Source organism: Neolamprologus brichardi, chromosome 18 (assembly GCF_056152115.1).
Source record: "Neolamprologus brichardi isolate AB-2024 chromosome 18, ASM5615211v1, whole genome shotgun sequence".
Taxonomy (NCBI): Eukaryota; Metazoa; Chordata; class Actinopteri; order Cichliformes; family Cichlidae; genus Neolamprologus; species Neolamprologus brichardi.
The window spans coordinates 17,217,878-17,232,648 of record NC_142121.1 but is presented as its reverse complement, the minus strand read 5'-3'; the positions used below and the strand labels follow the sequence as shown (position 1 = coordinate 17,232,648).

At 35.5% G+C, this 14,771-nt stretch overlaps 2 protein-coding genes across 2 annotated transcripts; both read left to right on the top strand.

The window, feature by feature from the left end:
- The first annotated feature begins 1,069 nt into the window (after positions 1-1,069).
- Positions 1,070-2,265, top strand: LOC102783220 (chemokine XC receptor 1-like). Its single transcript, XM_006792401.1, has 2 exons — positions 1,070-1,091; positions 1,245-2,265. Exon 2 carries the CDS (start codon positions 1,255-1,257, stop codon positions 2,263-2,265), a length of 1,011 nt encoding a protein of 336 aa, XP_006792464.1. The 5' UTR covers positions 1,070-1,091; positions 1,245-1,254.
- Positions 2,266-7,254: 4,989 nt separating this feature from the next.
- LOC148097717 (chemokine XC receptor 1-like) lies at positions 7,255-9,953 on the top strand. Its single transcript, XM_087832036.1, has 2 exons — positions 7,255-7,303; positions 8,641-9,953. Exon 2 carries the CDS (start codon positions 8,681-8,683, stop codon positions 9,662-9,664), a length of 984 nt encoding a protein of 327 aa, XP_087688162.1. The 5' UTR covers positions 7,255-7,303; positions 8,641-8,680; the 3' UTR covers positions 9,665-9,953.
- Positions 9,954-14,771: the final 4,818 nt, after the last annotated feature.

Here is a 14,771-nt window from a genome sequence, read left to right as displayed (position 1 = left end):
TAAAGTATTCTCAATGAATTTCATTAAAAAAAAAAATAAACTAACTTTTGTATCTTGTTGAAGTTTATTTATTTTGAAAGAAATACCTTTTAATATTTTCTTAACAGCATACTTTCTTTTTCAACAAGCGAGCAACTAGCAAATAAATTGCACTTTGACCTGTCGACTTAAGAGGTCGATTTTGTAATCATGTTGGACCAAATTCCTAGGGCAAGATCAGATAGAGTGTAGTGTGAAGAAGCCTGAAATAACTCACTTAGCATGATAATAGAAAAGGCTCAACAATTAATCCAGCATGTTAACATCTTCCATGTTTGGTTCAACAAAGCAGGCAAGTTCAGCAGGTGCAGACTCAGCCATCAGATTGTATGAAAAACAAACAACAACAACAAAAAAAAAAATCTTGGTTGCTGAACGTCTTTAATTTAACCAGTTAAATCACTAATACAACATCTTAAGTTTCCATATTTTATATATTGAATTTTTTTTTATCACCTAAACAATCTTTGGATGAGAAGGAAAATGTTTTAAGTTTTCTTCATGCACTTACCTGTGACAAAACTGTTCTTAGATCAAAGAGCCGTTTATTGCTGTACTACTGTAGTAATTATAAAAGTATATTCATCTACTGAGTATGCCACATTACAGATATCTCTTTGTTGTTCTGTTTTAGGAGTTTATGTTATTATATCAATTAGTTTTACAAAGTTTTTTTTTATTGTTTCCATTTTTTTCAGCAGGATATATTTTCTTCCCAAAAAAGTAGCTTATTTTCAAACTTTATATCATCAGCATTTTCAAGCTTTACCAAATAAAAAAAAAAAAAATCAGATAAATAAAACTTTATCTTTTGATCAGTGCAGCAAAACTGTAGACAATTAGTTGTGAGTGATATTGAAACATAGGTGTAATTTTGTTTAAGTTTCATTTTAAATGTGGACAAAATGTTTTGTTTTTTAATGTAGTTTTTGTTTGGGCGTTATCTTGAACTTAGTGTGAAACAGAAAGAGGAACTGTTGGTTTGCTTAAGATCATTGCAGCTTTTCCTGAACAGTACAGTTCAACAGAACACTTGCTGGCAGATACAAGAGGTAGGTTTCTGTGTTTAATCCCCTTTATTAATCTCTATTTTACATATTAAACTAAAACTAAAATCCACAGTTTCTGTCAGTATAGAGAAAACAGCTAAATTATAGTATTTAAATGTGTTGAAAAAAATCTTATTTTGTGTTTATATTTTGTAGAAAATTGACAATGGCAAACAACATGACAAGCAATGAAGTCCATCATCTTTGTGACAGTGACTTTCCCAGTATTACTGGCCCTTCCCTCATCTTGATCTTCATCCTCAGTGTCATAGGCAACAGCCTCCTCTTATGTGTTCTTTTCATCTACGAGGGCCTGAAAAGTATCACAAATATTTTCATCCTGAACCTGGCCTGCTCTGATTTGATCTTCACCATCACGCTTCCGTTCTGGGCCGTTGATCACCTACAACAATGGGTCTTTGGGGACTTTATCTGCAAATTAATGACTGCCATATTCTTTGTTGGTTTGTATAGCAGTGTCATTTTACTGACCGCCATGACAGTGGCCCGTTTCATTAGGGTGGTGCTGCCAAACTGGAAAAGCAACCGTACTAGAAGAAAGAGGTATGCAATCGGCGCCTGTATAGCTGCCTGGATCATCAGCATCTCGGCATCCCTGAGTGATGCAATTAAAGTAAAAGCCATAAACTGGGATAATCATATTTATTGTGTTGATGAATCTGAAGACAAGCTTGGACGTTATCTCCAAGTGTCATTGCTATTCTTCCTCCCATTTGCCATCATTATTTTTTGCTATTCTGCAATCCTCAAGACAGTTTTACAAGGTTTAAGTAGAAAGAAGCACAAGACTGTAGCTGTGCTGTTGTGTATTGTTGCAGTCTTCTTCGTTTGCTGGGGGCCATACCATATTATGCTTTTAATTAAATCTCTTTATGAACCCAAAGGTTGCAAGGCAAAGGAACGGTTAGCAGTTGCCTACCATATAAGTGAAATGCTTGCCTATTCTCACTGCTGTATGAACCCTCTGCTATATATGCTCTCACAGAAGTTGCGAAAGAATCTGTTTAATCTTTTGAAATGTAAAAATTTGTGCAGTAAGAACAAGGAGGAAAATATTGGCCAGAAAACCTCTGGTATTCAGAATGTAGCTTTCACAGTAGACAACTCTTCTGTTAACACAGAACGACACAATGATCCATTTAAAAGTCCCTCTTGAAATTAAACACTGATTCAGTCTTTAAATACTTTTACAAAACAAAGGTTGTATATAATTTGACATGTTTTGCATATAGTCTTGACATCATATACACAGATTTTGTTTTAGCCTTTTTAATGTGCAAGGACAAAGATGTTTGTAAAATTGTGCATTTCGATGGCGTCGTTTTATTAGTATTTTTTGTAGAAATGAAAATGTTGCTGAAATCCAGTAAAGCTTTTTTCACTTCCTTGTTTTTGTGGTATGTAATGTCAGATGAATTGGGAAAAAAAATGCATTGACAGCAGTTTTCTGTGGTCACCGATAGAGTCAGAGTAGTGTGTAGTGTAAGTATATTAACATAATCACTGAGGGAAGCCGTGAAGCAGAAGGGAAGTCACTTGGGCCTTTAATCTTTCTTTGAAATGGATAATAATGTATAGAGTCATGTAATAAAAAATGAGAAAAGTTTTGGAATATGGACATTAATATTACAGGAATATAAATCATAATAGAAAAAAATTACAAAATGTTAAAGCTTGGACATATGGAATAAATTATGCTTAACTGACCATTCATACAGGTTTGCAGGTATTCTACAGGTATGCTAACTCTTTGTTTCACTGACTCACAGTGACCCTAGACTCACTTTATCATTTATAGATCTCTGATGTCATCTCATTGTTCTCAAAGACAATATTTAAATTGCTCCACTTTATTAAAATTCCATTTAGCCTTCTAATTTTTCTTCCATATAGTTGATTTCATATTTTTTAACTGTCTTTGATGACAGGACACATATGCTGACATGCTGGATAAATGTTATGGTCATTCTAGATGCTTTTGAGCAGGGTTAGTTTCATCTAGCTGTGGCTAATATAGACCTTGTAACGTCGGGTTGCGTTTAGTGGTTGAGAGGAGGCGGCAAAACACTTAGCAGGGTAGCCAAAAGAATACACACTCACACTGGCATTGGGAATTCCACAGCATGTTCTTTAATATACCTTCTCTACATCAACCATATAAGCCCGGTTGAACGGCTGCAGCTTAACAAACATAGCGCGCAGTGTTCGTACAACCCATAACGTTGCAAACAAAGGTGTCTGGAGAGGTAAAACATAAAATCCGTCCCTCCTCATGCACTAGCGTGCAAGCACATGTCCACACAATCACAGAGAGAGTCAGTGGCACATACGGATGACAACATTAACCCTCGACTTGGGTTGTCTTAAAGAGACACCACACCATTGTGACTGTTACAACCTGACACAAAAAGTGAGGAAATTTTTGCTGTGCTGGAAATGTTGTAATATTCTTAAGCAAACTAATAGCTTCTCTGTCATAATCTGCAGGGTGTTTAGATTTGAAGGTGAGTTGAACCCAAATGCAGACATGAGCAGGCAGAGGTTAACAAAGCGAACTGTGTATTTGATTGATGGCAAAAAAGGAACGAAAGCAGCAAACATCCAAATGGGTGAATCCAAAGCTCAATGGGGAAAACAGAAAACTAAACATCTACGAAAAAACACAATGAGGTGGCATGACAAAACACACTAGTACTGAGAAACACAAAGGACAACGGAAAAAGGAACTACAACAGATACTCTGACAAAGGACAGTGCGCAAAGAACACAGGCTCACTAAAATAAAACAGGAAGCATAAACACAGAGAGACTAAGATACCCAAACTTGACATTGACAAAACTTAAACATACATGGAGACATGACAGACTTCAAGGAGACACAAAAGAATAAAACACAGACAGATGTCTAAAGGGGCAGGAGGAGAACTAACAGACAAAGTCATTTTTGACCAAACTAGAGACATAAAATAATAGAATAGGGAACTAGTGGGAATAAAAAAAAAGTCATAAGCACAAGGAAACCCAAACAGAATTAACAGAGTCTGCAAACAAAGCCCACATCACAAAATCTGTAATGAAATTGCAAAAGCTCAGAACCCTTAGTCACCTGACCCATAACCATGACATCCTCTTTTTGTTTTGAATCAACTCAGAGATGCTTCCTTAACTACAACAATTTACTTGAATGTTTTGTCAGTAAAAAGACATGTGTGCCTAAGTTGGTGCACCAGCAGGTGCATCAGTGTATTCCACAATCCTTTCCTATCTGACATTTCTGCTGATGAAAAACCGCTGTGTGGCGTGAAGACAGTGAAGAATTGAGGAGCCGTGGGTAAGACAGTTTAAATATATAAAACTGCATCAGTGAAACTAAAGGTCAAAGGTAAATACATAAAGGATATAAGACTTTGACTATGACTGATTTCAGGCAACTTGTTGAGTCCAGTGCTCTTCCCAGTCCTTTTTCTCTAATCCTCCTCATTCACTTACTCTCTGTAGCTTTCCCTCTTTTGCTCTCTCCTTGCCTCCTCCTCTCCTGCATGCAGGCATCACTACATTGGCTGTATCCCAATTCAGGGTCTGCAGCCTTAAAGTACGCAGCCTTAACGGTCCACAAGGGCCGCGTACTCAAAGACTGCTAAGACCGGAAGTGCGAGGCTTGTGAAATGGGACGGTCTAGCCTCCGTCGCTCTGCCCAGGTTGCCTAGTAACCATGATACTAACAGCTGGAAACGTTTCATACAGCTTTGTTTGACAGAAATGAAGGAGAACATATTTTGTTCATTTGTTTGTTTGTTTCTACATGAGCTTTGATCATTCTCTGTAAGATTAAGGTCAGCTATTGAACGGCGTATATTTGAAAGTAAAGGCTTTAAAACCAAGTTAGTACAAACGTCACTAATGTCACATAACTTTGCCGACATGTGGCCAACAGTAATGTTTTAATGTTCTTCATTATTAAACATTTGCACATAAATAAGTGACATAATATTCAGTACTTACTTAAAGTTTACTCTTCGGGCGCCTCTCATCCGCCGCTTTTTTTCGGCAAAATTATCCACACCCACCGCCGCGCTATGCATTCTGGGATATGTTGGGCCACGAAGTCTACACCGCCACATCCTTAAAATTCAGGGAAATGAAGGACGCATTTGAGGGCCGCATTTCGAGCAGCCTTTGAATTGGGACAGCTTTTGTCGCGTCGCTACAACGTAATCGGCCTTAAAATGCGGCCTTTAAGGCTGCAGACCCCGAACTGGGATACAGCCATTGTTCAACTAGTTTGATATAAGGAGATATAAACTAAAACAAACTCCCCTTTTAGTTACAAATATTATAGCAAGCTGTCATCTTAGTAAATAAGTGAAGGTTTTCTGGCTGGGTCACAGTAGGAACCTTCTCAGTGGACTTTGAAGTACTCACTACCCCTCACAGAAAATGTCAGCTATTTTTAGAACAGAAAAAGGAAGTCGAAAAAGCACAAAAATGTATAAATAATGTGCAAACATGACCCATTTGAGTTTCAGAGAATACTGAAATGTAAGTATACCATCAGAGTCTAAGGAGGTGTTTAAGAGAGGAAGAGAAACACTGAGCACCAACCACAGGGTACTTTCAGTTTTACAAATGATGAAATAGGGATTCACTAATATCTTACCAATGCTTAGTAGTGTGTCGTTTACCATATCTTATGGTGTAACAAGTTATAACAAAATAAATGTGAAACTCTTTGTGCAACTAAAATGTCTAACAGTATGCAGATTTAATGGGCAAAGGGTATTTTAACATTATAGTTTCATCATAAACAATAATGTAAAATTTCCTGCTTCAAACTCAGTATGAACACAGAGAGAATGCAGAGGTAACTACAGGAATGGCCTGTTTAGGATGGAAACATGGTTATTTCCCTTTTCCCTGTTGTTCAAGTAAGCAACATACATGTATGTTGCTTACTTGAACAACAGCACCTGAAATGACATGGCCTCCTAAAATTAGCCAGACCAGACTGAGCTAGGATAACACAAAAACATGTTGGTGTTATTTTTCATGGTATTGCATCAGGTTTCCTGAGTAATTACACTTTGATTCATTTGTTATAAGTATTAGCCTTCAGCAGGAGCTTAATCTTAGCCAGTATAGAAGGAGCTTGCCCCCTGCTTATACTACAAAGATACAAGTGTGACACTCACATGATGTCCTCTAGTGGACCAACCAGTGTATTACATATTTTTTCCATCTTACTGGGCTGCTGATCTTTAGTGAAATGAACTGACTGCATGTTCGTTTATAAGCTAATTTAATTATTATTAGTAATCACCTGTACAATAGCACCGATACTGGGTTGTATGAAGACCAGCACAAACTGCAGTGGGTCAAAAACGACAAATTAATGCAGCTTCCTCATCTGGATGGATCCTGCACTCCACCTGAGAATGACTATATATTATGTAAGTGCAGTTTGCAGTTGAAATTAGGATTAGATGCTTTGTATTAGAATTAGATAAATTACCTAAAATTTATATCAACGTCAGATTTGTTATAATAAATAAAGCTGTAACTTTTCAGATCATTTTCCTTAACACTTCTTTTGTCTGACAGTCAGAAATTACTGATGATTGGGTCTTTATCTTTATTACTGGTTGCTTACTGCTATCATTTGATTAAACATGGATGTACTAATTTGTTCATTTATAAGGTGTATTATTTCAGGTTAAAAAATGAATGTGACCTTAGTGATTTTAACTTTTTAGTTCCATAAGAGCTGGCTCAAGGACAAGGACTCAGTTAAATGTTACCCATTTTGGTACTTACACAGCTATATCAGGCATAACATGAAATATGTTGTTTTGACATTATATTTTGCACAATTTGCAACAAATTATCTCCCCAAAACTCTGCTAAATCATGTTTGTGTGATTCATTTGAATGCAATTTAAAGTTGCTTATTGTTTTCTTTGTGAGTTGATCTCTGTGTAGAGATGTAACTTAAGCAGGAAGCTGTTTTCACTTCTCTGTTCCCACAAAATGATTTTGGTATGTCACAATAAACTGGACTGGAAAAAACAAAATGCTCAGACAGCACTTTTCTTTGGTTCATGTTAGAGTGAAATTAGTGTGAAGTTTATGTGCATTAACACTATCACTGAGAGAAGCTGTGAGCAGGACCTAGCCTGACACATGAGCACATGCACAAGGTAAGGAGTCGATTTATGTAAATGGGAACGTTTGGGAAAAAATGTAATGAAAAATCCAAGAATATGGAGTGAAACTTATATTACAAGAATGATAATCAAAATGGAAAAAAAAACAAAACGTAAGAATAGACTCTTAAATCATCACCATGAAAAAAAAACCATTTTGATGTTGTTATGCATACAATAACACTTGTTGTGACAATTCTTTTAATGACTCACTATTACTCTTACAGAATAGGTTTATGTGCCATTTATGGGTATTATAGTGCTTTAGCACATTTCATTTTATGTGGTTCATTCTAAATTAAAGGCACGATACATACGGAATTGTGATATTTCTAATAAATATCATTAATAAGCATTCTGACCACTTTGACTGTTTATGGTTTATGGTCAAAAAAGGCAGTATAACACAACCTCTTAAACACTTTAAGGCAGTTCAAGCTGTGTATTAAAAGATAGGATCTGTTATGTTAGGCTCCATTAGTCTTTATCTAGGTTGCCCTAAAAATAATTACTTTATTAATGTATATACTACTACTACTAATAATAATAATAACAATAATATATTCTCACTTCTTTGCTAGATCAACAGTAATGTCCTCACAAAGACTCATAAATAAAAGCCTTAAATGGTGATTTTAAACTCTTAATTAGACTAAAAGTCTAGGTTGAGGTTGAGCTTCATCATGGTTTCACTAGTACGGATCCCAAACCCAACTACACATTACAAATGTTTAGTGATCATGAAGCAACAAGCTGCAGTGGCTTCTGGACTTGGCAGATCCCCAAAGGGAGCCCTTCTAGGAGCAGAATGAATGTACATGCACTTGGCAGGTGGTCGTGAGTGTAATTAGAATGAAGAGAGATGCATTTCGTGCTATAGGATTGTCCTGAAACCTGACAGCAGTGCGTGGAAGGTGAATGAAAAGAACCGGTGTCTAAATTAGACAAAACTGATGCCACTGTGTTCACCTTTACTGTACACATTATAATTCACAGGAATAGATGGGGATAGGATACAAGTGCAAAAATTATATGTTGAATAAATATTATGATTACTTTGAATTAACTGCTATTACATTAAAAAGCCCTCATGGTATTTCTTATAAACATTACAGTATAACACAACAGTCGCTCCAAACGACAGATTTCCAAATCATAACCTTTAACTTTCAACACTGTTGAAGTTTGTATAGTGTTGTGTCTATTACACTGGACTGGATTAGTTTTTATCGAGATTTGTCTGATAGATTTAAACCACAACAAAAAATGTAATCATTTATGTATATTTAAAAAAAAGAAAAACTAACCTTATATCTTTACTTCTTCAATAGATCAGCAGCCATTTCCTTACAAGACCTCAACAAGTAAATAATGGCCTCGAGCAGTGATGAGTTTACACTCTTTAATGAGACTGAAAGCAGTCAGGATGACTTTCCACTGTCAGCACTCGAATGCTATTGTGCTGCTGCCATTATTATTTTCTTCTGCATCAGCCTGTCAGGAAACAGCTTCCTGATGTGGGTCCTCCGAAAAGAACAAGCTTGGAAGATCACACCTGATATCTTACTTCTGCAACTTACAATATCTAACCTTTGCATCACTGTGACCTTGCCATTTGAGGCCTGTAATTTACTCCGTAGCTGGATCTTTGGAGAGTGGGCCTGTGGATTCATGACAGCAGTTTATTATCTAGGACTGTACGCCTCTGTTTTAATCCTCACTGTCATGTCGTTGCATTATTATTTTTCTTTTTTTCAGGTTTCATGTCTGTGTGCACAGGTCTCAAGAAAATGTGGTGTCCTCATTACTAGCATCTTGGTATGGCTGGTATGTGCTGCTGCAAGCATTAAACAGTTCATGTATACCGAAGTCATATTTGAGGTTCAACTGTGTCTGTTTGAATGGACCCAAGCTCGAGTCTACACAGAGTTTTGCCTTTTTTTTCTCATTCCTTCCCTTATCACTACATTCTGTCATGTCCACATGTGGATAATGATGAAACAGGGCAAGATAAACAGGCAGCAACTGCCTTCAAAAGTGATTTTAGGGATAACTTTTGGGACTTTTCTTTGTTTAACTCCTCTGCATGTCTGCGACTCTGTAATGTCACTTATAATCTGGGGTTTTGTGAAACACACACATGCAGTGATGGAAGCATTGCACTTTTCTTGGTTTATCCTTTATCCTCTGTCTCAGTTCTGCTGTTGCCTTAGTCCTCTGTTCCATATAATTGGAGCACAAAATTTTAGGAGGTATCTCCCCATGCTACGTAATCCTTTATCACAAAGCAGAGACGTTAGTAACGATGGGAGTTCAGTTGCATTCATTTCTCTAAAAAACACTGAAGAAATCTGAATTTGTGATGCTTCGCATTAGATTAGATGTTTTTAGTTCAGATAAGATATTACTAGATCTCTAATTAGGTTAGATAAAAACAAACAACAATTAAATTGAATAGCAGCTGTTTATAACAGAGACTGATTTTTGTTAATGTGAGGATTGAGGAGGATATCATGCAGTGGTTAGTGCTGACATACCAAAGATACGCAAACCGCCAAACTTTACAACAAGGCCAGGTTTCTTGTGCCTCATTCATTTGTGAGTGAGGTTGCTGGAGTTCTTGTATTAAACTTGAGAGGCTCGACAGTTCCATGTATTTAGTTTTTCTAACAGGAAACATGCCTAAATTGTTGTTGTGAAAGGTTTTTTTCTCCACCAGAATGCCTAGTTTATTTTAACTATTATAAGTTAACCTAGTTTTTTGCTTTTTAAGAGTGTGACCGTGATAAAAAAAAAAAATCCAATACTAATTTATGTTTCACAACCTTTTCACTTTAAAGAAAGGGGCTGGTTGAACTTGGATGACCTCGTGTAATACGTGTAATGTGTAACGTGCTGTGTTTCGCAACGTTTTGTTTTTTTATGTAAATATCCGTGCCGATCAAATTTCTGATCAAACTCTGCTGTGATCAAGATTGTTTTTATTTTAATTCTCATCTTTTGCATATTTGCCTTAGCTTATATATTTTATCTATCTTACATGTTTTTATTTGCCAAGTCAAAAATGTATGTTTCTGAAATCTGAATCTCATTCCTGCATTTCATTTGCTTTTTTTTTTTTTGTATAAATGAAAATGTTTCTGAAATGCTGTGAAGCTGTTTTCATTTATCTAAATAGTGATTTTAGTATGTTACAATAAGCTGCACTGAAAAAATTGCAATGACTAAAGCTAGTTGATGCTACACTCTGGTACTTTGTTTTGTTTTGTTTTGTTTTAACAAAAAACAAACAACAATTAGATTAATGGCAGATGTTTATAACAGAGTTAAAACTGGACATTTGATTTCTAAGATTGAAAATGAAAATGAATTTTAAAAAAAGAAATAAAAATAAGTGCTCTGACGATGTTTGATTGATTATATGAATAAATAAACAGCAAAAGGAATATTATTGTAGTACAAGTCAACAATATTAATTGAAGTATATGTCAGTAAAATGCAGACAGTTCATATTTTCCCTGACCTTTGACCTTTGACAACGACTCCTTTAGTTGTGATAGGACACTTTTTCAAACTTTTTTCCTCTCTATATTATGTTGCATGACAAAGGTTGATCAAATATATACTGGTTTCAGTACCGTTTGTAGGAAAGAGCAAGAATGACTTAAAATTTATCAGAAAAAAAATGTGACTTGAAAAATGCACTTTATAGCTAAAGTAGATTATAATGAAGGAAAACCGTATCACTGTAAATGATTTAGTTTAAAAACAATGCATCCTTTTGTACCCAACCTTTTGTAGGTATGTACAAGATTACCGTATGGGAACAGCAGATCTTGCAATGAGCATTCAAAGGTCAAAGACATATTTGGACACTACACTACACAATTAGCACAAAAGTGCTAGAAAGGAGAACGGTGCACCTGCCTGGGAAATCAGCTTGACAAAAGTAAAGCAATCTCTTTCATCTGAAGGAATGCCGTCATCAAGCTCATCAGTTTATCTTGTAGCTGCAGTTGGCTATTGTTAAGCTCTGCTTGTTTCATACTAGTAGGAAACTGTCGCTATCTCAATTTTATGCGTTAAAGCTACTACAAACATATGAAACAATATGATCCTGGACATGGACATTACACAGAATATTAAAAAAAAAAAATAAGAAAGAAAGAAAGAAAGAAAGAAAGAAAGAAAAGAAATCACTATTTTAGATTATTATTATTATTATAATTTGTATCTCAAGTAGAATGAAAAGTACAAGATGCATTTTACTACATTTTACTATTATTATTATTATTATTTATTACTATAACACTGTAACACTAACACTATTACTGTCTTTTTTCTCTGATATGCATGTCATGAATGATAGCATAACTGCAGGTTACATCGGTGCTGGTAAACTGTTCTCTGATCAGATTTTTGCTTTTCCAAAGACAAAATTCAACCTCTAAAATATGGAGGGATTACCAATTTACTTTACCTGTCTTGCTTAAAGCAAATCTTCATCTGCAACACAATAATAATATTTCATCTTAAACTGTAGGCTAGTCTTTAATTTTAATAAAATTTCAAAATAACACAGATTGAAAGGCATCAAGGGTAACAAACAAACACAAAAAAACCCCAACTCATTCATTGTCATACGCTGTGTAAAAGAGAAAAATGTGAAAATTCTAAAATTAAACCTTTGTATATTCTCAGTTGTAGTTCTTCTAATTGTTACTATCACTGTAATTCTGTAATTACTGTACTGAACAAATCAACCCACAAGGTGGCAACAAAAATGACAGTAATGACAGAAAGTAATGTAGATGGAAATGTCTTGTTGTGTATTTTTCTACAGAGAAAACAGACATCATTATTCAATGTTATTATTTGTGATTATTTTTATTTTAATATTGTTAATCTTTTTGCTTTGATTTAACGAACTTAAAAGCAGATTTTATACATGGTGTTTATACAATTTAACCCTATCTTTTCAATTCAACAATAAAAAAGCACAACAAGACAAAATCACTGAGAGCGTTATAAAACATAACAACTGCATTTGTTAAAGATCAGTGTTTTGTGTTGTGTCTCTCACAACATATTTTCAATCTGTAATTTTTGCAATAACATAGATATTATATTAGTTTTCTATTCTCTCTGGCATGAGCTTCACTATTTGACACACATGCAAAACAAATTAACTCTGAATTATCAGTAGAGTAATAAATTCTCCATATAATTGATTAAAGTCAAATGAACATTCTGACATCCCTGCATTTACTTCAAATTATGTTTGGGAGAAAGTCAGTTATGCCATATTATTTCAGTAATATGAACACTACATGAACCAATTCCCTGTTTGTTTATGGCCCAAATATTTTAACTTTAGTATAAGCAATGCATCACTTTTGGGGTCTGTCAGTGTTCTTGATTATGGTTGACTTGTAAGGCCATGATGGCTCCACTGGGGGTCCTGAGAAGAGTGTATAGGGACAGCTCAGTGGGCCTCTCTAACAGCACTCGTATCTGTCTCTAGGGCTAGATTAAGCTTAATTAACTAAACCATCCAGCACGCTTGGATGAATGGATACAAGTCAAGGGCAGAGCAGTCGGGAGTGTGTTCACACTTTCTCTGGCAGAGAATTAGGGAGGGTTTTGTGCCAGATATAATTTCAGTACATGTTGTTTGTGTAATAGCAAAACGTGGCATTATACTGTAGCATGGTCAAGTTATGTTTGCACAACTCAGCAAAAATAATGGGCTTTTTTTAGCATGTACTATCAGTGACCCATCAGAGCCTACATTTGGTTTCTCTTTCCACAACAATTTGAGCAATTCTCTTGAACAAATTTTGGAGTTATCAGCTTTTTCTCTATTTGAGAAGGAAGTGAAAGAAGTATTTATTTATTTATCAGATTGTATCCTTTCGTGGAGACAAAAGTTTCCTCTTCTTTCTTCTTTTTTTTTGTATTTGTGTTTTTACATTCACAGAAAACAACAGATTTAATAACATCAAAGACTGCAGAGAAAAGACAAAAGTCTAAAACCTACCCCACAGAGTCATCCCATTTCTTATCTTTGAGCCAGTACAATCTCTTTTCCCAGATCATTTTCTTAGCAAATGATGTTGTTGTTCAATCCTGCTTTTAGCCACGAGCAAAACAGCTGTTGTTGTTTTCTTATGGAGTTTCTGCTACTAGCCTCCCTGGCCCTCACATTCACTCCCTGCTCTTCTTTTCTCCAGGGCAACTCACCCTCCTTTTTCACATTGATATCTCCCCTTTCATTTTAGTTATCTATAACGATAATTACTCCAACCATATGTGAATTTAATTGATGCCTAGCAAATGTGTAAGTGCGTGTGTGCATATTGCTAATAAAGTCTTATTGCTTGTTAATCTGGACTGTCAGGGAAATGCATGCAAATCGATTAAGTGTGTCAGCCTTATAATTACAAACAACTGTTTTAGAGAGACAAATATAGATGACTTATCATTTCGTGACACACACTGGCATGTAAGACATTTCACTAATGCACCTAATCCTGATCGAATTTGTCATGGGAGTCTTTTTGTCTTTCCTTTTTGTTTTAAGGCGTAAAATACTTAAATTTACACTTACCATACACACTTTGCAATTTTGTTTTCAATCAAGAATTCAGGTGGGTGACATGGAGCTTTTGAAGTTCACTCTTAAGAAAAAATATATACTTAGAATTGATCATTTGCTATCTTTCATCCAGCATCTTGGCCTGTCTTCTGCCAGAAAGAGTCCTTTGCCACTTGCAAGGCTGCAAGTCTCCACTAGAGGGGACGTTGGTACAGGTTTATGCTGCTTCTTTCTCCACAGTATAACTGAACCAATTGCACTTTCATTTGAGCCATAAATAAATGAAGACAGAGATGTATGCTTTAACAGATCTGACAAAAAATGATTATTCCCTAAATGACTCCACTGCTGTGAGTGGATTTCTGTGTTTATTTTGTTGACTGAACAACTTTTTTGGCTGCTGGTGTGTTTTTCAAACATGAACCACAAAGAACAAATGCAGCTTGTCTCCACATGTATCAGATCTCTATATTGTAGGGTCATTCTCCTCTTTTTACCTGCTGTTGTCAGATGAAAAAAAAAACAACATGATTAACTACCATGGAGACTTAATTAACAAATCAAACATCTGGATATTCAGACTTAGCCTAGCTGCCTCAGAATGGCCATTTGATGTATCAAACAGTGCGTCCTGATGTTTCTTGCAAAATGTTTCCATCTGGATTGTTTTGTGTCTGGACTTTTTCTCTTACTTTCTAACTTTAATTTTTAATGTCTCTCATTTCTAGGTTTTCCCCTTTTTTCTGTTTACTTACTTCTGGCATTGTGGAAGAGTTCATCATGGATCAGAGGAGAAATGCAGAATTAAAAGACTGAAAAACTGCAGATGATGACCTGAATGCAACCAAGTGACAACCTCTAGGA